Below are 27,218 nucleotides of genomic sequence, written 5' to 3'. Positions count from 1 at the left end.
TTAAAATCTCATCATAGGTCTGTGACCAGAACAGGTGGTTTTTGCTTGGCAGCTGTAATGAGCAAGCTTTCCCCCTGGCCTTGCACAAATGCAACTTTTTAGATCATTTAATTTTAACTAAAGTGCTTGGCTACGTCTACACTGGCATGATTTTCCGGAAATGCTTTTAACGGAAGTTTTCCGTTAAAAGCATTTCCGGAAAAGCGCGTCTATATTGGCACGGATGCTTTTCCGCAAAAGCACTTTTTGTGGAAAAGCGTCCGCGGCCAATCTAGACGCGCTTTTCCGCAAAAAAGCCCCGATCGCCATTTTCGCGATCGGGGCTTTTTTGCAGAAAACAAATCTCAGCTGTCTACACTGGCCTTTTTGCGCAGGACTTTTGCCCGAACGGGAGCAGCATAGTATTTCCGCAAAAAGCACTGATTTCTTACAGTAGGAAGTCAGTGCTTTTGTGGAAATTCAAGCGGCCAGTGTAGACAGCTGGCAAGTTTTTCCGGAAAAGTGACTGATTTTCCGGAAAAACTGGCCAGTCTAGACACAGCCCTTATGTATCTGTTCTGTGCTATCTTTTAAAATGAGTAGATTTCCGTATAGGAAGATATGCAGCCTTTTCTTCCATTATAAAGAAACATTTTGTGATAATTGAGAAAGGAACGTAAGGATTCATTAGTTTTAAGGCAAAATAACTTTAGCTTTAAAGTGTTCCCCCTCTCCCCTGCCCCCCTAGATCTACAGCAGTGTTTCTAAAATCTCTGCCTTCTTCCAAGGCAGGCACTGGTCACTGGTACAGACAGGTGTGACCCTCAGGGCGGCTTTGCCAAGCCCCCAGCTGTTCGCTCTGAGTGCTGCAATTCTAGCAGGGGGCCAGGAGATCGCGAGGCTCTGTGCTCGGGACACTTAGATTCAGGCCATCGGAGCGGCGGTGGGGGCCTTTGGCACCTCCCCCTGCCAGGGCCAGGATTCTCTGCCAGGCAAAACAAAGCTTTGGAAGGCAGAAGCAGGAAGTTCTGAGGTTCCCGCCCTCCAACTTCCTCTGTGACACCACTTCCCAGCCTTGCTCCTCAGCAGCCCCGACCCAGAGCCCCCCAGACTCAAAGGCAACTAACATTGTGCTCAGTCTGTCCCGTATGGACACTCCTAGTGACTGCCCCTGCTGTGAGGCTTTGCTCCTGGTTCCTGTGTGAATGGTTCACACAGGAATTGTCTCAGGTGAGGATTTCTGCCACTCCCTGAGACAGGTTTCATGTGCAGCAAAGTCCTGGGGATGAAGGCAGGTTAGTTCGTGCCCCTTTGCTTTGGGAAAACACCCCACCCCACGCAATGCTTCTGGGCTATTCATACTGAGCCTCTGCAGGAGCAGAGCTGGGAGTTGGGTAGCACCAGGCCTGAGCACAGCATGTCCCTGCATTTACGTTGCCCCATCTCTTGGGAAGGGAGGGAAGAGCTGTGCAGAGGAAGCTCCTATTGGCCAGATTCTGCACAGTGCTCTCCCTCCCCCCAGAAGCTTTCCCCTTTGCTCCCATGCCATGGGCTAGATTCTGACCCATGGGAACAAAGGGAAAAGCCTCCAGGGAGTGCTGGGAAGCTGTCTAGGGGGTGGAGTAAAGGAAATGGCAGCATGCACAAGCCGCATCTAGCAGGGAACTTGGGGGCTTTCTTCCCCATGCACTGATTTCCAGATTTCACTGTTGTAGAGAGACACTGGGCTAGGAGTTTTAAAATGGGAATTGTCCTGGAAAAACTGGGACATATGGTTTGCATAGGCAAGAAGCCACAAAATGAATTTTGGAGGATTTCTGGTCAAAGAATAACTAATTATATCAGAGGAAGTTTATAAAAAGGCCTCTGACTGGAAGGGGTGAATGCAGTTGGTTTTTCAATTAAAAAAAAAAACACCAAATCTTTCCTAAAAGGAGTCGTCATGGATCTTTTCACCCCACAGGCTAGTATTATTTTCTATGTAAACCTTTGGCTGCAACAAAAAACAGGAAAAAATAAGAAGGTTGTAAATCCTATCTGGATTAAGACTGGAAGTTAGGATGAACGGTCTCAAATTGTTTTTAGCTGAAGTCAGTGATAGCAATGGCATCACCTGTTTGTTAAAAGGTATAAAAAGGGTTCATTGCTAAATATATTGGAGCAGACCAATGTGCGTCTGAGTACCACTGGGTTCAGCCATTTGTGAGTACCTTTAAGTACTCATGAACGCTTTTTTTCATGAACGTTTTGTTACTGTTTGTAAATTGCTTATGCGTGAGGCCTGAAACCTGTTTAGAGCCAATGCATATATATGTGCAAGAGCAAGCTAATCTGCATAAGAGGTAAAAGGCCGGGAGTGGGGGCGGGGGCAGCGGAGTACAGGGCGCGTAAGCGCTGCGGCGATTGGTATCCGCGCTGCGGCGCAGAGCCGGGGGCCGGGAGGCTCAAGCAGCGGGGCAGGGCGGGGGGCAGGACACACGCCAGTCACCTGGGGGGCGGGGGGAGAGCTGCAGGCAGGGGCCAGGCGGTGGTGATGCGTGTACTCGCTTCCCCTCCCCCGCCTCTTATTACGTGCGTCACGGGGAGGGGGCGGCGCCTTAGTGCCCCTCGGCCGCGGGGGGAGCGGCTGTCGCGCGGCGCCCGCCCCCGGAAGGCGGGTCGGAACCCAGGCCGCATCCGGAGGGGGAGGGGCGGTGGGCGGAGGAGGAAGGTAGGGCCCGGCCGCTGCGGCAGGGACCCAGGGCGGCAGCCGCGGAGGGATCGCGAGCAGCGAGCGGGTGCGGAGGAGTCGGTGGTTGGGCCGCGCCTGTGTGTGTCCGCGGGCGGCCGGGATGGAGCCCGCCAGCCGTTACCAAGTGGTGAGTGACTGGTCCGTCTCCTTCCGCCGCGCGGCCCGCGACCCCCGTTGCGGCCCGGGCGGCTCTGCGGCCACCGGCCGGAGCCTGCCTGCCTTCCCGGCTGTGCAGAGACGTGGGGCCCGCCGCCGTGGGGACTGCACAGCGAGCCTGTCACGGAGCAGCCGGCCTGGGTCGCGGTGTCGCCGCCGGGAGAGGCGGGGAGGGGTCGCTGGGCCGGGGTCGGGGCGGTGAGTGCCCAGCTCCCGCCAGCCTCGCGCATTGGGGGGGCCTCAGCGAAATGGCCCCGCAGCGCTTAACCTTGATCCCGTGCCCGTGCCCCGGCCGCCGAGGGGCTGGCACTCGCCATCGCCCCGCTGGACTCGGCCACTCTCCCCCTGGCTGCTGGGGCGGGGGTGACTAGTGCAGGTTAACTCGCAGGCCCACGGCTGCAGTCGACAGAGCTTTTATCCAAAGGGGAAGGAATCTCAAATTAACGACATTGTTATGTCTGCCCCACCCACCTTGAGAACATGGAAGGGAAGCGACGAGTGACGGGGTAATTTCCCCAGTTCGTCCTTCCTTCCTATGTGGGCTGGCCTGAGGTGGTGTAGTTTTTTTCTTAAACGCTCTTCTGAGTAATCTGTGGTTCTCTGGTTTGGGGATGTAACATGGGGTGTAATCTCTCCTTGGGAGACCCATTCTCCAGTCTTTCAGAGAATCCCCTTCATTAACTTCTAGGCGTAATGTTCCTTTCCCACCGTGTGGCTACTTCCTTTCCCAAAGCCAGAATCACAGATGACAACCCTTCAGTCATGAATTGTGTTGTCTTTCTAGTCACAGTACCTATATTTAACAGCACATAAATTACAGTTGTGAAATGGAGGCTCAGCAATAATCACAAGACTGACTTAGAGGAAGTTTTAACCTTATTGCTCTTATCCATAGTCTTGTGTTTTGTGGCTTTTAATCATATTTTTAAAGGACCATAATGTTTTAAAAGGTTAATTTGTGTGACCAGTCATAATTCAAATTAATAAAATGTAATTTTATATTCAAGGTTTCAAACTCAGAAGTAAATAATGAAAACAAGTCAGTTACACATACTTTTAGTCCATTTCCTCATCTTTCTGGAGCACAAGACCTAACCTGTTTGAATGTAAACATTTCTTGTGTTTATGTAATGGAAAATAATTACAAATATTTGTTTAGGTATTTTTTAGGACTGCATCAAGGTTGTTTGTTCAAAACTTACAAAGTGATAGTTAACTCTTCCTTTGATGGTAGCTGTGCCTTTCATGTTTTACTTGGGTGCTTACTATAGGGCTGTGGTCACCAACCCATCAATTGCGATCTACTGGTCAATCCAGGGGGCCCAACTAATCGATTGTGAGGCTTTTTGGGGGGGGCTCTCACGGCCCCCACCCCCCAAGATGAATGTTGTGCTGTTGCTATCTCCAGGAACAACGGAGGTAGCACGGGCTTCCAGCGTGGTGGGGAGAGTTCTGCAGCTGTGTGCCTGGTACCTGAAGTGTGCGGACTGCTCTTTCTCTCCCCCCCCCCCCCCCCCCGAACAACCGGCACCTAAAACCGGAACCTAAAATGCCGGTCCATTGCACTCTGGGGACTTCGTTCCCCTGCTGCCTTCCTGCACATGGGGAAGGGGTTGGGTGTCTTGGACTGTGCCGGTTCTGGCTGCTCAGGCAGCGCTTACTGCCGCGCGGAGGGGAGGAGTAAGGCGCAAGCTTCGTGAGAGGTTGCAATCTGGGACTCCTCCCTCCTCTGCAGGCAGGCAGCAGGGGAATAAAATCCCCAGCATGCTGGCTCCAGCTGCTCAGGCAGCATGTGCTCCCCAAGCAGCTGGAACAGGCGTGCTGGGGATTTTATTCCTCTGCTTCCTGCCTGTGGGGGGGGGGGGGGGGGAGGGAACAGGCTCGGAATGGGGAGTCCCAGATCACACCAGCCCCAACCACTTGGGACGCTCATGTTGCCTGAGCAGCCAGAGCTGGCGCAGTCCCAGACCCCCTGCTGCCTTCCCGCACGCGCGGAAGGGGTTGGGTAACAGTCCCCAGCGCGCGATGGACTGGCATTTTAGGTTGGGCCTGGTGCGGTCTGGGACTCTTTCTTCTTCCCCCCCTTCGCCCCTCTGCCCTCCCCCTCCCCTTGATGGAGTTTGTGCTGTGATTGGCAGGTGGAAACTGTTGGCTTCTAATTAAAGTTTGAATTCTAGAAGCCTCTGCTGATTGGCTGAGCCTTGGTAGGGGGAGGGGCTTTATAAGGCAGTGGGCAAGTGACCAAGGAGCTTGCGAACAGCTGATTGCTAACAGGGAGTTTTGAGAGGGAGATTGGAAGGGGAGAGGGAAGGGTGGGAGGTTCTCTTGCCTTTCTTTTTAAATCCGTTTTCCAGGACAGCAGCGATGGTTGGTGATGGGTCTGCGGTTGTTACCTGCACAGCGTGTGCCATGTTTGTCTTACTCCCGGAAGAAAGAACGGATTTCATCTGCACCAAGTGCAAGCTGGTCGACATTTTGGAAGAAAAAATTAGAGGACTGGAGGCCCAAGTGTCGACCCTACGCTTGATCAGAGAGGGTGAAGACTTCCTCGATAGAAAGCAGCAGTTAATCCTTCAAGCACGGCAGGCAGAAGAGCCAGAGAGGGCAGTACGTGACCAAGAAGAGAACTGGCAGCATGTAACTTCTAGAAGGGGAAAAAGGCCAGCACGGGAATCCCCCGATGCTATAGAGGTAAGCAATCGCTTTCAAGCTCTCTCCGCAGGCTCTGAAGTGCTGAAAGCTCTGGAAGGGACCTCACAAGGAAGAAACCAGAAGGGAACACCATCTACTGGAAGGCATGGGATGCGTAGTCCTACGGATGGGGGTTCCACGGCCACCACGCCCAAAAGGAAACGACGGGTGGTGGTGGTCGAGGACTCCCTCCCAAGAGGGACTGAGTCATCCCTCTGCCGTCCGGACCTGGAATCTCGAGAGGTGTGCTGCTTACTGGGAGCTCGCATTCAGGATGTCACTGAGAGGTTTACCAAGCTGATCAAACCTTCGGATCGCTACCCCTTCCTACTTCTCCACGTGGGAACTAATGATACAGCCAAGAATGATCTTGAGCGTGTTACTGCGGATTATGTAGCGCTAGGAAGAAGGATCCAAGAATTTGGAGCGCAAGTGGTATTCTCCTCCATCCTCCCTGTTGAAGGGAAAGGACTGGGTAGGGATCGTCTAATTGAGGACTTAAATGCGTGGTTGCGCAGATGGTGTCGCAGAGAGGGCTTTGGTTTCTTCGACCATGGGACTCTGTTCCGGGTGCAAGGATTGTTAGGAAGAGATGGGATCCATCTAAGGAAGAGAGGAAGGAGCATCTTCGCGGGCAGGCTTGCAAACCTAGTGAGGAGGGCTTTAAAGTAGGTTCGTCGGGGGACGGTGACCAAAACCCTGAGGGGAGTGGGAAAGTCGGATACCGGGAAGAAATGCAGAGAGGAAGGGGCAAGAAAGGAGGACCCATGTTTCGAATGGAGAAGATAGGACAATCAACTGGTTACCTGAAGTGTTTGTACACTAATGCGACAAGCCTGGGCAACAAACAGGAAGAACTGGAGGCCCTGGCCCAGACCAAGAAATATGATTTAATTGGGATAACAGAGACTTGGTGGGATGACTCGCATGACTGGAGCGCTGTCATGGAAGGGTATAGACTGTTCAGGAACAACAGGCAGGGGAGAAAAGGAGGAGGAGTTGCACTATATGTAAGAGAGCACTACGATTGCTCTGAACTCCAGTATAAAGAGGGAGAAAAACCTGTTGAGAGTCTATGGGTTAAGTTTAAAGGAGCAAACAGCATTGATGTTGTGGCTGGTGTTTGCTACAGGCCACCAAATCAGGTGGATGAGGTAGATGAGGCTTTCTTTGGACAACTGAGCGAAGCTTCCAGATCACAGGCCCTGGTTCTCGTGGAGGACTTTAATCACCCTGACATCTGCTGGAAAACCTATACGGCAGTACACAGGCAATCCAGGAAGTTTTTGGAGAATGTGGGGGATAACTTCTTTACACAGGTGCTGAAGGATCCGACCAGGGGCCGTGCACAGCTTGACCTTCTGCTCACAAACAGGGAGGAACTAATAGGGGAAGTGGAGGTGGGTGACAACCTGGGAAGCAGTGATCATGAGATGGTAGATTTCAGGATCCTGACGAAAGGAAGAAAAGGGAGTAGTAAAATACACACCTTGGACGTCAAAAAAGCAGATTTTGACTCCCTCCGAGATCTGATATGTTAACATCCCAGGGGATTCTGCCTGAAGGGGAAAGGAGTCCAGGACAGCTGGCAGTATTTTAAAGAAGCCTTATTGAAGGCACAGAAAGAAACCATCCTGATGCGTAGCAAGAGAGGCAAACCTGGTAGGAGACCGGACTGGCTTACAGGGGAAATCCTTGGTGAACTTAAGCACAAAAAGGAAGCTTACAAAGAGTGGAAACTTGGACAAATGACCAGGGAGGAGTTTAAAGGTATAGCTCGAGAATGCCGGGGGGTTATCAGGAAGGCGAAAGCGCAAATGGAATTGCGACTGGCTAAGGATGTGAAGGATAACAAGAGAGGTTTCTACAGGCATGTTAACAAGAAGGTGATCAGAGAGGGTGTGCGGCTCCTAATGGATGAAGGAGGTAACCTAGTGACAGATGATGTGGGGAAAGCTGAAGTACTCAATGCTTTCTTTGCCTCTGTATTCACGGACAAGGTCGGCTCCTGGACTTCTGCGCCAAGTGACACAAGATGGGATGAAGATGGACAGCCCGTGGTGGGTAAAGAACAGGTTAGGAGCTATTTAGAAAAGCTAAACGTACATAAATCCATGGGTCCGGACTTAGTGCATCCGAGGGTACTGAGGGAGTTGGCAAATGTCATTGTGGAGCCTTTGGCTATTATCTTTGAAAAGTCGTGGAGATCGGGAGAAATCCTGGATGACTGGAAAAAGGCAAATGTAGTGCCCATCTTCAAAAAAGGGAAGAAGGATGATCCAGGGAACTATAGGCCGGTCAGTCTTACCTCGGTTCCTGGAAAAATCATAGAAGGGATCCTTAAGGAATCCATATTGAGGCACTTGGGTGAGAGGAAAGTGATTAGGAATAGTCAGCATGGAATCACAAAGGGCAAGTCGTGCCTGACCAATCTGATTAGCTTCTATGATGAGGTAACTGGCTCGGTGGACAAGGGGAAGTCAGTGGATGTTATATACCTTGACTTTAGCAAGGCTTTTGATACGGTCTTCCACAATATTTTTGCCAGCAAGTTAAGGGATTGTGGATTGGATAATGGATGGTAAGATGGATAGAAAAATGGCTAGAAGGCCGGGCCCAGCGGGTAGTGATCAATGGCTCGATGTCAGGATGGCAGTCGGTTTCTAGCAGAGTGCCCCAAGGTTCGGTTCTAGGACCAGTTTTGTTCAATATCTTTATTAATGACCCGGATGAGGGGATGAATTGCACCCTCAGCAAGTTTGCGGATGACACTAAGCTGGGGGGAGAGGTAGATACGCTTAAGGGAAGAGATAGGGTACAGAATGACTTAGACAAATTGGAGGATTGGGCCACAAGAAATCTGAGGTTCAACAAGGACAAGTGTAGAGTCCTGCACTTGGGACGGAAGAATCCCAAGCATAGTTACAGGCTGGGGACCAACCGGTTAAGTAGTAGTTCTGCAGAAAAGGACCTGGGGGTTACAGTGGATGAGAAGCTAGATATGAGTCAACAGTGTGCCCTTGTAGCCAAGAAGGCTAATGGCATATTAGGTTACATTAAGAGGAGCATTGCCAGCAGATCCAGAGATGTCATCATTCCCCTTTATTTGGCTTTGGTGAGGCCGCATCTGGAGTATTGTGTCCAGTTCTGGGCCCCCCACTACAAAAAGGATGTGGACGCATTGGAGAGGGTCCAGCGGAGGGCAACCAAAATGATTAGGGGGCTGGAGCGTATGACTTATGAGGAGAGGCTGAGGGACTTGGGTCTGTTTAGTCTGCAGAAGCGAAGAGTGAGGGGGGATTTGATAGCAGCCTTCAACTTCCTGAAGGGAGGTTCCAAAGAGGATGGAGAGAGGCTGTTCTCAGTAGTGACAGATGGCAGAACAAGGAGCAATGGTCTCAGGTTGTGGTGGGAGAGGTCCAGGTTGAATATTAGGAAAAACTATTTCACTAGGAGGGTGGTGAAGCACTGGAATGGGTTACCTAGGGAAGTAGTGGAGTTTCCATCCCTAGAGGTGTTTAAGTCTCGGCTTGACAAAGCCCTGGCCGGGTTGATTTAGTTGGAATTGGTCCTGCCTAGAGCAGGGGCTGGACTTGATGACCTTCTGAGGTCTCTTCCAGTTCTATGATTCTATGATTATGTAACTTTCTCTCTCCTAGGACGTGTGTGATTGATACTGCTCTTTCTGCACCTCCCTTTCTGTCATCACTTCTGCTGGGCTGTGAACAACTAACTGCTGGGTAGGATTTTGTCATCCTCTCCTATGAGGATATGACATCAGAGATAAACGAGCCAATTGTCACCCTTTTTGTGTGTGTGCGCTTTCCTCTTCTCCCTTCAGTATCTTGTAAACTGCAATATTACTGGTTCAAGTGCTTCACAATTCTAAAGCCTCATTATGCACATGAACAGCGCTGCTATGCCTTTTCCTGTTTTGTCTGTCTCCCTTTTTGCTGCTCTGTTCATTATTAGGTAATTGAAGTCAGACACAAAATTCCACTAGGATTGAATTCAAAAGGAGACAAATTTCTTTAGCTATCAGTTTTCCCACAATGTCACATTCGTATGTTCTTCTGTAATTTGGAGGTTATCTGGTGTTAATTGGCTTTTAATTTTTGTATTCAAACACATTGCAGAGATGTGATCTGAATGAATTTTTTTTAGTCATATTAGAGGAGAACAATAGAAATGGAGTAACTAAATGCAAATGAATAGACGCAACAGATCAAACGTCTCTAGTAAGACATCCTTGGGGCCTGACTGATGCCAAACTGGAGAGTTGAGAGTTCAGTATTGTCTAGCAGCATTACCGACACTTGCACTGTTTATTGGGCTCTTAGAGACATATGGGCCGTGTCTACATTGGCATGATTTTGCACAAAAACATGCTGTCTACACTGGTGGGGAGTTCTTGTGCAAGAACACTGACGTTCTAATGTGTGAAATTGGTGCTTCTTGCACAAGAACTATGATGCTCCTGCTCAGGAAAAAGTCCTCTTATGCAATTGTTTTGTGCAAGCGGCCAGTGTAGATAGGCAACATGAATTTCTTGCTCAAGAAAGCCTGATGTCTAAAATGGCCATCGAAGCTTTCTTTCAAAAGAGAACGTCTACACTGGCACGGATGCTTTTGTGCAAAAGCACATGCCAGTGTAGACACTCTCTTGCGCAAATACTTTAACGCAAAAACTCTTGCGTCAAAAGTATTTGCGCAAAATCTTGCCACTGTAGATGTAGCCTTAGGGATTAATTGTAGCTAAATAACAGCACAGAACACTGAGAGCCATGGCTGGTGGCTGTAAATAAAGGGACTGTGGTAAAACTTGTTCCCACCCATTATAAGTAGACATCCAGCTACCTGAAGTCATGCCTCACCATGGATGTTGCCAGACCAGAGTGCTAGACAAGAGAGGTTCAGCCTGTAGTAAACTATTGAGTTGTAATGTTCAGGATAGCTTTCATGTTCAGCCTTTATTATTATAAGGTGATATGCAAGAATCTTACAAAATTTTACTTGCTCATTCAAGTCTCTCAATTTTTTGGGGGGGCATTTAAAAAATACTATTTGATTTCCTTTGTAAACCAAAGGAATGAGGATGAGCAGAAATTTACTATTTTTTGACAAGTTATACAGTATGTCACAGTTTTTAGTGTAGTAGAGCATATTAACAAGGTCTTGTCATTCATTCATATATTTAATAATTAGCTTGTTCACATTCCAAATGTGTGTGACTTTATTTTAATATATCATTTAAGCATAGGCTTACCTAGGCACACTATACTGTTGGGTATGCCAGTCCTCTCGTTCTTAGTAAAGTATTTTAGAAAGTGGTATTTTAGAAAGTGGTAAGTATCTCAAAGATCCCTAATACATTATGTGATGTCTCAACACATTACTAAATGAGAACACCATGGAATGTGGAATAACTTCTTTATCATTTTAAACCCTTTTTTGAACTTAGAGAATTGTCTACTGATATGTGTAGTTTGGAAAATTGTCACAAACACGTATGATTGTATAGGCATTACTAAAGTTAACTCCATTTGTCTGTGTATTCCTAACATTACTGATTATCACAATTTCCAGGCTAACCACGCCTCTTACTGCTCCTGGTCTTGAATGCAGCTCCTCTGGCTACGACCTGTCATCTTTCTCAGGATAGAATTTTTCTCCCTACGAGTTCTGGGTGTGATCCTCTGGGTATCAGTTTGATTATCTTGGCTGGTGTGACATTTGATATTGACCTAAAATCCATTTTCTATGGCAGCAATGACAGGGGTTACTCGTGACCAAACAGCTTTCTTAAATCGAAATATTTACTTGGGACAAAATCTCAATGAGAACATTTTAAAAACACAATAAACCTACTTGCATGCTTACTTCTTCTCATGGCTTACAATTTCCTGGAATTGGTGAAGGCTCAGCCAGGCTTGTTTACATTTGCTTATGCTGTCTGAGGTCACTTACAACTTCCTAGACAGCCTTTGGCAAGTGACAATCACTCCACCTCTTGTCCTAGCACTTGAAGCTGTTCAGTAGCATTTTCAGCCTGGAAAGATTAAGGCTTGTTTATTTGCTGAAGACAGGATATGGGATTGTGGAAGTTAGTAGTGTCACTGGTTACCTTTCAAGTGTGTGTATAACTATATTCTTATTTGAGGAACAATTGTGTTGCCTCCCTAAACAGTCCCTATTGCATTGAAGCATTATAACTGAATAATAAAAATAATGAATGTAGAATGTTGCAGTCTATTTAAGTAAGTGGGTCATACATCAGATATTGGGCCATACATCAGATATTAGACTATTTTAAAAGTATCACATTTTGTGGCTTTGGATTTATTTTATGCATGAGTCTTTCCTAATTATTCTGACCTAAGTAATGACTGTAGTGTAACTACAGCCAGCTTCCTATTACTGATAAATATTGAGCCAAGAAACACAGGTAATTGAAAAGGCAGAAAAATTCATTTGTGTACATCAGCAAGCATACACAAGGCAGTTTCAAGAAGGTTCCTTTTCTGTAAGTAGTTTTCACGTTGAAATTAGCATGTTATATAGTAGAAGTGTGTACATATATATAAAACGAAATTTAAAGAAAAGTAAATTTTTATTCAATATGTAACTTGACATCTAATGCCCACCTTATTACAATTTTTATACTGAAAAATCTACAGACCAGTTAAATAAAAATAGTCTATCCACCCCATTTAGTTGAAGCGTGACTGATGAGCTGTGTGCATGTGTGTAAGATGTTCCTATATTTCAAAACACATGCTAGCAGTAAGCTGGAGTTGAAAGTAGCAGGAAGTTCTCACTGAACCCAGCCTTCAAGCAACTAAAGAATATAAGGAGGCTTAATTAAACATTTCACTCTTGCTCATTAAGGGCCAAACCTGCTTGAGTGCATAAGTAAACCAATCTCGTTGACTTAACTGGGATGACTTAAGGGAGTAAAACAAACCCAGTTTGGCTCTATGATTGTGAAGAACTCAAGTCAGGAACATAATTTTGTTTTAAAAATATTTGCACATCTATGTCATTATAAAAATAATAAAGGCTCTGGCAAAAGCTCTGCTCCTGTAGATTAGTACGCAAGACAGGTCCTGGAGTCTTTCTCTGGTCCTTTTTATAAGCTCTGTAGTTGTGGTTGTAACAGATACTTGTGCCTGTTAGAAATTCTAATCTTCCTGGTGATCAATTCCTTTGTCTCAATTTATCCTCCTGTCTTCCAAAAACTATAAGCTGGTGCTTTCTTTCATGGAGAACAAACAAACAAAATACATTTGGAGAGCCTGAGTGCAATGGGGCTAATCCCTATGGCCAGGAGGGCCATAACCACAATCCACCGGGAGATTTTTCTAAGAACAACCCTAGCCTTAGAGGCAGCTCAGTTGCAGCCCAGACCTGGAAAGAAGGGTGTCGGGGTGGTAGCTGCCTGGTAGGCAGAACCAAGGACAGCTCAGTTTGGGGAGCTGTTAGAACATTGGTGCCTCCAAGGCTTCTCCTCCTGGAGACACACTCCTTCTGATTGAGAAAACCAACTGATAGAATGAACTGGACTATAGAGGGTACCAGGATGGGCCTCTGTTAGAGGTGAACCCCAGATAGGGTTGTGATTCCACAGTGTGGTGCTTGATGGGAGGGCTGAGTAGCTGCAAGGCTTTTAAGATGGACAGAGTGCAGGAATCTACCCTTGGCCAAATGGGAGTACTCTCGGGAGGTGAGTGCCAACCCCATTACACTAAGCCAAACCATTTTTGAAACTGAGAACTTCACATTTACAAACACATCAGGAATGGAGATTGTTCATAACCCTTAACAAAATATTACAGTTAATTTAAAAGCTTAAATCTGAACATTAAATTAATAAAGCTTTGCAACAGCAGTAATCAGAATAAAAACGCTGCTTTCCCTTTTTTAGTAATTTATATTTAGCATCTTATTATACTGTATTTTTTTCCCCTCTGATGTCTGATTGTTTACTTAATGTCGAATAAGGTGTATGATTGCCTGATGAGTGTAACTCTGAGGTTCTACAGTATGAACTGGGGAGGAGGTTATTTTAAACCATGACAAGCCTCTGTGTTTTCATACTTTCAAATCCATCATCCTGTAACTTTTAGTTAGCTTAAAAAAAGTATTTAAATCAATAAACTATGGTAAAGTACTATTAACAGATTTTTGGAGATGTAGTAATAACAAAAAACCAATGCACTACTCATGTAACTGCTTGTTATGAGTTTATGAAATGGTATTGGTTGTGGTTCTTTTCCTTATTTTAATCCTGCAGGAAGATAGACTGCTTAGGTAATAGGTTTCATACTAAAGACAATCAGATGCAAGTTAGTAAATGTAGACCTGTAGATTGACTACAGGTCTAGTTTGATATAACCAGTCTAGTTAAGACTTGCTAAATATAGCTCAGAGTGCCCCCGTGGGCTCCCAGAACTCCTGCTTCTGCAAAGAGTAAGGGAAGCTGCTTGGAGCATTTGCTTTTGTTGTTCCCACAGTGAGAGGCCTGGGGTAAACTCAAAGCAAGGTTTGTCAGCTCCAGCTATGTAACCTTTCATTTTATTGTAGACCTGGCCTAAGTCAAGTTAAAATAGATCCTGGATCTCAGTATTAACTAGTTTGCTACCAATGAAGCCAGTATGGCCACCCCCTGCCTCTTGCAAACTCCAGTGTTTCAGAATTGTTTTTATTTCTAAGTATTTGAATGTTCCCCAGACTTATAAACTACCCTATCCCCCTATTTTTTTAAATGTTCTGTTCTGTTCTCTTTCCCCAGATACTTTTATTTCACAAACATTTACTTGACACATCCCAAGAGAAACTCTGAACCCCAGCATCACAGAGATACTTGTTGATAAACAATCAATCCTCAGTGTGGAACTCTGCATTTAATGAGTTTATAATTTTTTCACTTACCCAGATTGTCTGCCTGTCAAAGGAATGTGTCCTCATTGAGTACTAAGTGGGTGGGTGAATTTTATGTTAACTGGGGAGCTTGTTTTATTGGCATGTGTTTTTAAATTGCAGTGTAACTCCACTTGATCTTGCATAAACTTACCAAAAATATTTCTTCAGAGGCTAAAATATGAGAAGTTTCAGCACAGCCTTTTTATTGAATTTAAATGATTAGGATAGTGTTTACAGTTGGACTCTGACAGTGTTATTGATTATAGGTTTAGGGAAATTAATCATAGAAGCATAGAATACTAGAACTGGGAGCAACCTTGAGAGGTCATAGAGTTCAGTCCCTTCCCTCACGGCAGGACCAAATACTGTCTATCCAACCTACTATTAAATATCTCCAGTGATGGAGATTCCACAACCTCCCTAGGCAATTTATTCCGGGGTTTAACCACCCTGACAGGCAGTTTTTCTTAATGTCTAGCCTAACCCTCCCTTACTGCAATTTATATCTATTGCTTCTTGTCCTATCATCAGAGGCCAAGGAGAACAATTTTTCTTCCTCCTCCATGTAACACCCTTTTAGATTCCTGAAGACGGCTGTCATGTCCCGTCTTCCTGCTCTCTCCCCTCCCCCCCCATCTTCTCTTCTCCAAACAAAATGAGCCCAATTCTTTCAGCTTTCCCTAATAGCTCATGTTTTCTAGACCTTGAATCATTTTTGTTGCTCTTCTCTGGACCTTCTCCAATTTCTCCACATCATCTTTGAAATGTGGTGCCCAGAACTGGACTCACTGCTCCAATAGAGGCCTAATCAGCACAGAGTAGAGCGGAAAAATGACTTCTCATGTCTTGCTCACAACACTCCTGTTAATGCATCCCAGAATCACATTTGCTTTTTTGCATCAGTGTCACACTGCTGACTCATATTTAGCTGGTGGTCCGCTATGACCCCTAGATGTACTCCTTCCTAGACAGTTGCTTCCTATTCTGTATATGTGAAACTGGGTGTTCCTTCCTAAGTGGAGTACTACGCATTTGTCCTCATTAAACTTCATCCTGTTTACCTCAGACCATTTCTCTAGTAGGTCCAGATCATTTCGAATTTTGACCCTATTTTCCAAAGCACTTGCAGCTTGATACCATCTGCACACTTAACAATTGTACTCTCTCTGCCATCGTCTAAATTGTCAATAAAAGTATTAAACAGAACCTATCCCAAAACAGACCCCTACTTGTTGTTCCCTTCCAACATGATTGTGAACCGTTAGTAACTACTCTCTGAGAATGGTTATCCAGCCAGTTGTTCTGCGAAGAGTGTCCCTGTGGGTGCTCCACCTTAGGTGCTTTAGCACTGCTGAGCCCAGAGACAGAGACTTGTGACAGCCGTACTCCTGGCCAGCTGCACATGAGGAGTTAGTGAGTGTTCTGAGGAGGCAAATGCACACGTGCAGCCATTTCCCTCCTCCTTCCCCCCCCCAGTTCCTTCTCAACTTTCGCAGATCAGCAGTCTCCCTTTCATGTAATTCAAGACTTATTTCCTCATAGTTTATACAAGTTCAGTTATAGTTTACATTCTCAGAGATAGTGATAGTTTCTATTACTAAGGCTTTAAAAAAAAAAAGAGAGAGAAGCGATGATTGCTTCATTACACTAGCAGCGCATAACAGCTGCACACTACTGCTGACCCTCTGGGAGATGCTGGGTTCGTCTGGATTCAAGCAGTGTACCATCTGCAAACTTGCCTTTTCAATTGCCGATGGCCACGACCAGTGCCTCCGCTGTCTTGGGCAGTGTCACGTATCAGACAACTGCCCACATTGCCAGAAATTGACTAACCGCTCTAGGAGAGCGAAGGGGCTTCAATTAAAAATGTTCCTAATAGAGAGTAGCTCAAGACAGCCCACTGACCCTGATGGATCCATCCCTCCCAGACAGAGATCACCTGGGATGGGGTCGGAAAGAGTGGCTCCTCCCGGGTTGAGCCCAAAGGAGTGGCAAAAGACTAATGTTAATACAGTAAAATTCCATTAGTCCGGCATCCAATGCTCCGGGACTCCTGATGGTCTGGCACCATCAGGAACCCGGAAGTGCTGGGGCAGCCGGACAGGCTTCCCCCATTCAGCTGCTGCTGAAACTGACCAGCAGCTGAATCGGGGAAGCCGGGAGCAGAGCAGCTGGGGTGCTGCCGGGTTGGTCTCGTAGCGCTACCCTTCGGCGCTGCGGGACCAACCCGGCAGGACCCCACCTGCTCTGCCCCAGGGGTCCCCCATTCAGCCGCTGCTGAAACAGATCAGCGGCTGATTCCAGGAAGCCTGGGGCAGAGGTGTTCTGCCCCGGGCTTCCTGGAATCAGCCGCTGATCTGTTTCAGCAGTGTCTGAGTTGGGGACCCCTGGGGCAGAGCAGCTGGGGTGCTGCTGGGTTGGTCCCGCAGTGCCGAGGGGCGGCGCTACGGGACCAACCCGGCAGCACCCTAGTTGCTCTGACCCAGGGGTTCCAAAGTCAGCCGCTGCTGAAACAGATCAGCGGCTGAATCGGGGATCCGTGGGGCAGAGCAGCTGGGGTCCTGCCGGGTTGGTTCCACAGCGCCCTAGCTGCTCTATTGCAGGCATCCCCCATTCAGCTGCTGCTGAAATTGACCTGCAGCAGCTCAATCAGGGACGCCTGGGGCAGAGCTGGACTATCGTAAGGGGGGGCTATGAGGAGTCTGGGGTGGCATCCCCTCCCACCTCACTCCAGACCCCTCATATCCCCCCTTCTGATAGTCCGGCATATCTGATAATCCGGCACCCCCTGGCTCCTAAAGGTGCCGGATTATCAGAAGTTTACTGTAAATGGTCTTGCTCCTCCTCGGGTACTGAATTGCCATCCATCAGTCTGTGCTAATGCTGCACCTCTACCACAAGCAAAGGTGTTGGACAAGCAGCAATCAAAAGACACTGGCACGTAGAAGAGCTGGGATACCAAACAGATGCACTGCGCATCAGACAAACCACTGACAGAAGCGAAAAGAATAGCCTCATTGTCAGCACGAGCAGGGAAACCCACGCCGACAAGTGAGGCGTGAAACAAGCAGCATTTGCACACAGCACCGAGCTGGAGCGCATTACTTGAGGTGGCACTGCTGAAATAACGTGGTACTGATAGCTCATGATGTGCAGCCTCCCTTACAATTAATGCTGCCACAAGCGCCTCCCACCCTCCTGTACTGCCTGCCCCTCCCCAATGCCTCAGTTCACAACGGCAGCTGAACTGACACCAGGAACTTGGTACCAGGAACGCACCTGTTCGGTACCAATGGTACCCCAAACACTCAGCGGGGCACTCTCTCTCAGCCACTCCAGCCAGCTCTATAGCAGCAATCGTTAGTGACGATGAGGAGGAGATACATAATCCATATCCTGCATCAAGGCATTCTTCTCATGACAGGCTCAGAAATGGCAGCCACCACAAGGTATGCTACCACCCATTACGCCTAACTGGCCATGCTGGGATCCTTGGGCTCTTTATAGGCAACAACAGGTTACACAGCCTCCCATGACACCATGGTCCCATTCATCAGTCAGCCCATAGAGCATAACAGCTGTGACACGGAGGACCAGGATGGAGATACCACTGGGGAAGAGCACAGATCACAGCCTTCCCCACCTGCACATACTTCTGCCGTGTCTACAGACAACATGTTAATGCCTCCACAGTCAACAGCAGGGGAGGATATAAAATGGTTCCAGGAGCTTTTCAAGAGAATCATGAATGCCCTGGAGATCCCTCTCTCAGATGCTCCGCAGTTGCAGCATACACTCACAACTATTTTACACACATCTCTTCAATAAAAATTAGCCATCCTCATGAATGAGGCCCTCATGGATTCAGCCAAAAACATATGGAACCCTCCGGCCACAATTTCATCAACCTACAAAAGAGCTGTCAAAAAATAGTTTGTAGCACCTAATGGAGCAGAATTTCTGTTCTCCCACACAACACCAAACTCTTCGATTGTGGAAGCAGTCAATCAAAGAGGGAGGCAACAAAATACATACACAGCTTCCGACGACAAGGATTAGAAGAGGCTGGATACTATGGGGAAAAGAGGTGTATTTCTTAGCAAGCCTGCAGATAAGAATAGCTAACTTCATCACGTTATTAGCAAAATACACACACTGCATATTTGAGCAGATTGCATCCTTTATTGAATCTATGGCTGAGAGAACAGAGAGAACAGTTCAGAGCAAACATTAAGGAAGGTACACTGATAGCTCGCACAGCCCTCCAGACTATATTGCACTCCACAGACATAGCAGCCAGATCTTTGGCTTCAGCAGCGGTGATGAGGAGGGCATCATGGCTTCAGCTCTACCATTTTCTGAGAGAGGTCCAATTCACCGTTGAAGACCTCCCCTTTGAAGGCACAGAACTCTTCTCTGAGTCCACAAACATGTCCCTCCATACACTTAAGGGCTACGTCTACACTGGCCCCTTTTCCGGAAGGGGCATGTAAATTTCACCAGTCATCGTAGGGAAATCCGCGGGGGATTTAAATATCCCCGCGGCATTTAAATAAAAATGTCCGCCGCTTTTTTCCGGCTTTTAAAAAAGCCGGAAAAGAGCGTCTACACTGGCCCCGATCCTCCGGAAAAAGTGCCCTTTTCCGGAGGGTCTTATTCCTACTTCAAAGGAATAAGACCCTCCGGAAAAGGGCACTTTTTCCGGAGGATCGGGGCCAGTGTAGACGCTCTTTTCCGGCTTTTTTAAAAGCCGGAAAAAAGCGGCGGACATTTTTATTTAAATGCCGCGGGGATATTTAAATCCCCCGCGGATTTCCCTACGACGACTGGTGAAATTTACATGCCCCTTCCGGAAAAGGGGCCAGTGTAGACGTAGCCAAGGACTCTAGAGCCACACTTAGAACATTGGGCATCCAGGTACCTGATATAAAATGGGGGAAAAAATCCAGATCATTCCAACAAAGATACAGACCTTCATTGTTTAACAATGGCAGTATGACAACAGGTGACGTCAGCGACAGACCAGACATTGGAACCATCATCCACATAGCAACCATGGACATCCAGACAGCTGTTTTGAAGTCCTGGTCGAGGGTCAGACAACCCCAATATTTCCAAGGCAGCAGCCAGGATCATCAGCACCATTTGGCAACAGACTAAACAATGTCTATGCAGCCTGGTTGAACATCATGACTGACAAATGGGTGCTAGAAATCGTAAAAACCGGTCGTTGCATCCCATTCACAACCATTCCCCTTCCCCCCTTATCCCATCCCTCAAACTGTACTTTTTCAGGGATCTCTCTCATAAGCCTCTACTTCTGCAAGAGGCAGAGCACCTCCTTACCACGGGGGCTATAGAAGAGGTGCCGAAACAACATGGGAAAGAGTTTCTATTCACATTATTTCCTTACAATCAAGAATTCGTGCAGATGGAGACGTATACTGGATTTCTGTAAATTCAACCGCTGTGTCAAATACCAATGCTTCAAGATTGTTACCCTTGGCTACAATTATACCTTTCTTGGAAGAAGGAACATGGCTATCTACCCTCGACCTCCAGGATGCTTATTTTCACATCAATCCACCCGTCACACAGAAGATTCCTCCATTTTATTATCAAGGACAGGCACTTCCAATACACAGTGCTACTTTTCAGACTGTCGACCACACCTTGAGTATTCTCAAAAGTACTGGCAGTGGTAATGGCGTAGTTACACAAAAACCGAATTACAATTATTTTCCTATCTAGATGACTGCCTAGTAACTAGACCTACACAACAAGAAACACAGCAAGTAGTCTCACCAATCAGAATCCTCTTTGCCTCTCTGGGGCTACTTCTAAATGTGGCAAAATGTACTCTCTCCCCTACTCAAACTCTAGAGTTCATAGGGGTACACACAGACTGTATAAAAGCAAGGGCTACTTACTACGCAACAGATGGACCTCACTCAAGCTCTTGAGAGAAACAGCATGGTCAAGTCCTTATATAACATCACGATTATGCTTGCAAATACTGGGGCACATGGCAGCAGCCACACTTGTAGTACCACATGCCAGATTACTCATGTGACCATTGCAAGCATGGCTATGCACAACCTGTCAGCCTCACATCCACCCTTTGAACAAAAGCCTATCCATGCCCAACAGGATAAAATCTGCCCTTACATACAATGTATGTATAGGAGTCCCCCTTTCAACAGATTAACCCCTCCCCCCAGGTTAGCAACAATTACTACAGATGCTTCACTACTGGGTTTGGGGGGCTTTCCTACAACAAGAGCTCGTGCAGGGTCAATGGACCCACGGCGAGACCAGGAACCACATAAACTTACTAGAACTAAGGGCCATAAGGAATGCTTGCATGCACTTTCTTCCAGTGATCTGAAACAAAATGGTACAAATACTAACAGACATCATCTCCACAATGTATTGCATTGTGGCAAATGTCATTGCAACGCCTTTGGCCATTATCTTTGAAAATTCGAGGAGATTGGGAGAGATCGCGGATGATTGGAAAAAGGCGAATATAGTGCCCATTTTTAAAAAAGAGAAGGACGGTCCAGGGAACTACAGACCAGTCAGCCTTACCGCAGTCCCTGGAAAAATCATGGAGGGGATCTGCAAGGAATCCATTTTGAAGCACCTGGAAGGAGAGAGGGGGGGGAGAAGTGATCGGGAATTATCAACATGAATTCACGAAGGGCAAGTAATGCCTGACCAATCTGATTAGCTTCTATGATGAGGTAATGGGCTCTGGTTATGGGGAAGTCAGTGGATGTGATATACCTTGTCTTTAGCAAAGCTTTTGATACAGTCTCCCACAATATACTTGTCAACAAGTTAAGGGAATATCGATTGGATAAATGCAAGGTAAGCACTTCTCAGTCAGTGCCTGCTTCCCACCCTCTCTCCCTCCTCTGCCCACCTGCTTCAGGCCACCACCCAAGCACTCTGCACCCCTTTAACTCCTTCTGTTGTGTTTATAAGAAGCACATGGGATCTTTTTCAGGGGAAAAGGTAACACGCCACGTTAATTGAGAATATGAAGCATTTGTTAACTGTTTTTCTACTGTAAAGACAAGCCCTCCTCCCAGTCTTATCATTGCTTAAGGTTACCAGTCTGTTGCTCACATTAACTTACTGTCCAGACAAGTTAAATGTGAGGGAAATGAGTGGGGGCTTCTCTCAGTCCAGACTGACGGTCCCATGTTGACAAGACGAGACCCAGAGATCTTTGTACCAGATGCTCCATCTTTTATAGGACTTTTCTCCCATTCAGGGCTAAGTATTTTGCTTTGTCAGCTCTTAAACAGATGTTAAAATGGTGATGGATTATCTGAAAGTCGTTGTTCTTTGCCATCTGACATCAGTAGGTTGATGATGTCTTCTTCCGAGTGTTATTTCAAGGCTGTCTTGTTTGTAACAGAGCACTTGCTTCTTAACAGTCCAAAGCCATCCATACATCCTCTGTCAGTGTGCTTTGCATTAGGCCTCAATTTTTGGTACCTTGATGCCTCTTGAGTCTTTGAGCCCCTTCCCCATTTCCACTGTCTGGACTCTGAAACTGTTGAGCTTACAAGTTATCTGTCCAAACAGTCACATTTCATTCACTCCCTCTCACCAGGAACTACACAATCATTTCACACATGGGAAAAGGGATACCTTTTGTATGAACAATTGTATCAACCTAACTCCTAATACAAAGCTTCTATTAGTACAAACTTGTAATTCATTCATTCTGTTTTCTTTACAACACAATCTATATTCTAATGACTCAGAAGAGCAAGTGTGAGCATGCTGATTCAGAAGATTCCTTTTGTCTCTTGATATCAGATACAAATACAATCAGTTTGCTTGATGGTTCTTTATTAAGCGCCTAGAAGACTGTTCTTCCCTGTTAACCAGAGAAAGGGGGCCAGCAGAGTTATAGTTGTTTAACATTCATTCTCATACTGCTCATTAAGCACATTTTATAAAACTCAGTGGTCTACACTTCTCCCAGGTCACAACTCCCTCCCAAACTCTGCACCCCCTCCTACACTCCTCTCACAGGCCAGAATCCTCTCCTGCACCCATAACTCCTCCTTGACCCTGCACGCATTTCCCTGCCTCTTGGTCACCACCCAAATCCTCTGCACTCCCTTCACCCAGGTCACACCTCCCTGCCGGACCTTGCACCACCTCCTAGAGCCCTTCTCCCAGGCTAAAATCCTCTCCTGCACCAATACCCCCTACTGGACCATGCACCCCAAGCCCCTGCCTCAATCATAGCCTCCTTCACCCAAACTCCCTCCTCCACCCCAGTCCTCCATCTCAAGTTCCTTTCTTCACCTAGTCTTCATCCCAGACTGTACACCCCTTCCACAGACATGTGGCCCTTAGCCCTTTGCCAAAATCTTGGAATGGCTCCCCTTTACAGATTTTTGCTCACCCCTCCTTTAGCAACAGTATCTTTTTGATCCTAGTATTAGCAGGGAATTAATGCTTTGGCAAGGTCCAAGACCAACATCCCTGGATATTGAATTCTTTTTGTTCAATGAACAAGTATGAGAATGTAAGGTTTGCCATAGTAGAACAAGACCAGTGGTCTCTAACAGTATCCAGTACTAAGTGGTTTAGAAGAATGTGTATTGGACTGCTAGGAAATAAATTGTAAAAGATGAGGTTTCTTCATAACTCCTGTCAATTAGAAACTATCTACACTGTAGGGCTGCGTCTAGATTGGCATGATTTTCCGGAAATGCTTTTAACGGAAAACTTATCCATTAAAAGCATTTTCGGAACAGAGCGTCTAGATTGGCATGGATGCTTTTCTGCAAAAGCACTTTTTGCGGAAAAGTGTCCGTGCCAATCTAGACGCGCTTTTGCGCAAAAAAGCCCCGATCGCCTCTTTCGCGATCGGGGCTTTTTTGCAGAAAACAAATCTGAGCAGTCTATACTGGCCCTTTTGCGCAAAAGCTTTGTGCCAAAGGGACTTTTGCCTGAACGGGAGCAGCATAGTATTTCCGCAAAAAGCACTGATTTCTTACAGTAGGAAGTCAGTGCTTTTGCGGAAATTCAAGCGGCCAGTATAGACAGCTGGCAAGTTTTTCCGGAAAAGCGGCTGATTTTCCAGAAAAACTGGCCAGTCTAGACACAGCCTAGCTGAATGAGTATTTCCCAGCATGGGTAGACAGACATTAGGGATGTTAAATATAATTGAATAGTCGATTAACAACATAAATTCTTACCAGTTACTTGACTATTCTATAGTCCCCAGGGGTGGGACTGGCAGCCAGTGGACTCTGAGGAGCTCCTTGCCAATCAACACTGCTTCCTCTGTGCTAGGCAGGAGCTGGTCTGAGAGGAGAGCCAGTTTAAAAACCAGCTCCCCTCGCAGACCAGCTGCCTGTTGCTCTGCACTGCTACTTCTGATACAGAGTCAACAGCATGAGGTGGCAGCCGCCCCTATTGAAGGGTGCGAGGGCTGAGCTCCTGGACCTGGTGCAAGATGATGCTGAGCCGGGCTGCCTGCTCAGCTGGCTCCTAATACACTTGAAATACAGAGCCACAATGGGGGGTAGGTCCTGGACCCGGTGTGAGCCAGAACTGACCTGGGCTGCTGGCCAGCCTGCTAAAAATTTTACTAGAAGGAGGATGACAGAGAAGGCATGTAGTCTATAGCATTACCCAATACACAAAAGCTTATGGGTTAATTGACTAAATTATTACATCCCAGCAGTTACTGGCTAGTTTCAGTCTCATGCCTGGCTCGTTTGGATTTAAACGCTGCACCTCATGTAAAGAGCCTATCCCTATATCCAATGGGCTTTCACAATGCATCCACTGCCTCGAAGAGCAGCATATCTCCCAAAAATGCTCTCATTGTGCAAAGTTGAAATTGAGGGCGCGGAAAGACAGAGACCTCCGTCTCAAGCTATCTTTACTTGAAAATTCTGTCAGACCAGCTTCAGCCGTGGTCCCAACAGCCTGAGGAACATAAACAGCGGGGAACCAAAAAGCCCACTGAAAAGTGAGCCGCCTCTCTACCGCGGGGGGCTACAGCACTGAAATGGACATCTCTCTCATGACCGGTGCTGAGTGGGGTGGCGGCACCGTGCTTCAGCACTTACGACTCACTGGGCATCTCAGGAGTCACCCATGCAGCTAACAATCAGATATGCGCTAAACTACACTCTAAGGTGTCAGGCTTCGAGTTGCCTGCCTCATTAGCTGCAGTAGCATCTGGCACTGTTACAATCTTGCTAGCGCAGTGTAAGAGTGCGCACCAACCATATCAACAGGCGCCTCTGCCTCTACCACAGAGATGCCTAATGCGGCGCTAGTCTCTCCTCGGCACTGAGGCATGATTCAACACCTCCAATAGGTTTCATGCCTCCCACTACAGCACCTGGGTACTACACTCAGCACAGAGACTTGTTAATCTCATCTACCTTTAACTCACCATTTTTAGACCCTGATCACTCTCCTGCTATGTTAACATCACTGAGATCACTTTCTCAGGAATGATTTTCATCCGAATCTGAAGATGAATTCTCTAGGGGTTTTTCCCCAGAAAATTCTCCTTTCACAGATTGGACTGTTTACTCTTCCAGACATCACCAAGAATTTGTGAATATGCCTTCATATTATGGCACTCTCTGGGTACCTCTTCCTCTTCCCCCATGCTCCCTCCCCCCACGCCATACTCCCACTGGCAATACTAAGACAAATGGCAATATTATCAAAAGCACCAGCATAGCTGGAAATGACAGAGTGTAATATTCCTCTTCTAAACAAATACACAAAGGGGACCCACCCACACAAAAGGGGGGAGCCTCTCTGGGCCTAAATGTTCTCCCCCACCCCCACAGTGGAGGGAGGGTCTGTGACCCCAGCAACAACTACCTCAGATGACGTTGCACATTTCCAAGACCTTTTAAAATGTGTAGCTGCTGAATTAAACCTTCTTCAGGAGGTTGTGGAAAATCACCATGAGTTAACTGAATATTGCACTCAGTAACACGGTCTAAAATAGCACTGCCAATTAATCCAGCAATACTGGAATTGGCAATGATGGTGTGGCAAACTCTGGCATCCATCTCTTCTACTGCCAAGAGAATAGATGAGAAGTATTATGGTCTACCTAAGGCATCTGAATTTTATTTACTCACCCAGTACCTAATACCCTCGTAGTGGAGGCGGTACAACAAAAAAAACCAAGTAGCAACAATTTTGGTCCACTCCATTGGACCATGGTAGCAAAAGACTTGACTCATCTGGATGCAAAATATACACTTCTTCCACTTTACAATTTCACGTTTCTAACTATGCGGCTTTATTAAGCAAATATGACTACAGAAATTACACCAAACAAAGCACTGGTATCGGAGAGTCACATGATTGCTAGGACAGCATTGCAAGCTGCATTAGACGCTGCTGACATGATCCACAACAATAGTCATAAAAAAACGCGTCAAGGTTTAACTCCACTTCTCAGACAGATTCAGTCCACAGTGGAAGATTTTCCTTTCAACGGTTAAAGTGGTTTGCAGCTAACACCAGCTACATTCTCTACTCCATTAAAGACTCCAGAGGAATGCTGTGGTCCCTGGGAATCCTCAACCAGGCACCTAGAAGAAGAAAATATAGTTATCAGCCCTACCTGAGATCTCGATACCCTACATATACCCAACATTACAACAGACGAGATCAACACCAGTAGAACTAAGGAAGAGGCAAAATATAATGACAACACCTTTCTTGTATCAACTCCCAACAGTTGCAGCAGTCCAATAAGCAAATTTGAACATGAGGTCGAGGGTCATAAGAGCCTCTCACCTATTCCAGCGCTATTGTCGCAAGCAAACTTGTTCCATCACAAACTGCTACCCTTCTTTAACAACTGGCAACATGTAACCTCTGACAGATGGGTCCTCCAGATAACTGAAAAAGGCTTTCTTACCCCTTCATGTCACTACCCTCTTCCCACTCCCCTTCATGGTCCCTATTCAGGGACCCCTCTCACGAAATTCTACTTCACGAGGTAGAGCACCTTCTGCACATAGGTGTGATTGAACCAGTCTCCCCACATTTTAAGGGCAAGAGTTCTACTCCCATTACTTCTTGACAGAAAAGATCAGGAGGTTGGAGACCAATCTTAGACCTTCGGGCCCTCAAATTCTTTCAGAAACAAAAATTCAGGATGGTAATGCTTGCCACTACAGGCAGTCCCCGAGTTACGCGGATCCGACATATGTCGGATCTGCACTTACAAACAGGGCTTTCTCGCCCCGGAGCCCGCAGCGGTCCCGCCACCTCGACCTCCGGGTGGCCCTGGTCTGCTGGGGACCATCTCCAGCAGACCAGGGACACCTGGAGGAAAGCCGGGGAGGCGGAGGGGTCCAGCGCCTCTGAGGCTTTGCTCTGGCAAAGCCGGGGAGGCACGGGATTCCGCCACCGCTGCGGCTTTGCTCCCCGCGTCCCTGGTCTGCTGAGGGGGGGGGGGCGCAGCTAGCGGCTGAATCAGGACACCTGGGGCAGAGCAGCTGGGGTGCTGCTGGGTTGGTCCAGTAGCGCCGAGGAGCGGCGGCGCTACTGGACCAACCCAGCAGCACCCCAGCTGCTCTGCCCCAGGCGTTCCCAAGTCAGCCGCTGCTGAAACTGACCAGTGGCTGACTACAGGAAGCCCCTGCCCTGGGGCTTCCTGGAATTAGCCGCTGATCAGTTTCAGCAGCAGCTGACTTGGGGATGCCTG

The 27,218-nt window shown here is 47.1% G+C and overlaps 1 protein-coding gene across 3 annotated transcripts in view; it reads left to right on the top strand.

Moving 5' to 3' along the window:
* Positions 1-2,601: 2,601 nt before the first annotated feature.
* Positions 2,602-27,218, top strand: part of NDFIP2 (Nedd4 family interacting protein 2) — an 83,671-nt gene continuing 59,054 nt past the window's right edge. The window contains exon 1 of one of the 3 annotated variants that reach the window (XM_075918832.2): positions 2,602-2,837. In XM_075918832.2, the coding sequence (XP_075774947.1) occupies positions 2,811-2,837 (27 nt within the window). In that variant the 5' untranslated portion in view covers positions 2,602-2,810. The remainder of the gene's footprint in view (positions 2,838-27,218) is intronic. The other 2 variants (XM_075918833.2, XM_075918834.2) reach the window with 2 other exon arrangements.

This window comes from Pelodiscus sinensis, chromosome 1 (assembly GCF_052426305.1).
Source record: "Pelodiscus sinensis isolate ZL-2025 chromosome 1, ASM5242630v1, whole genome shotgun sequence".
NCBI classification, from domain to species: Eukaryota; Metazoa; Chordata; order Testudines; family Trionychidae; genus Pelodiscus; species Pelodiscus sinensis.
This window is presented reverse-complemented; position numbering and strand designations above follow the sequence as displayed.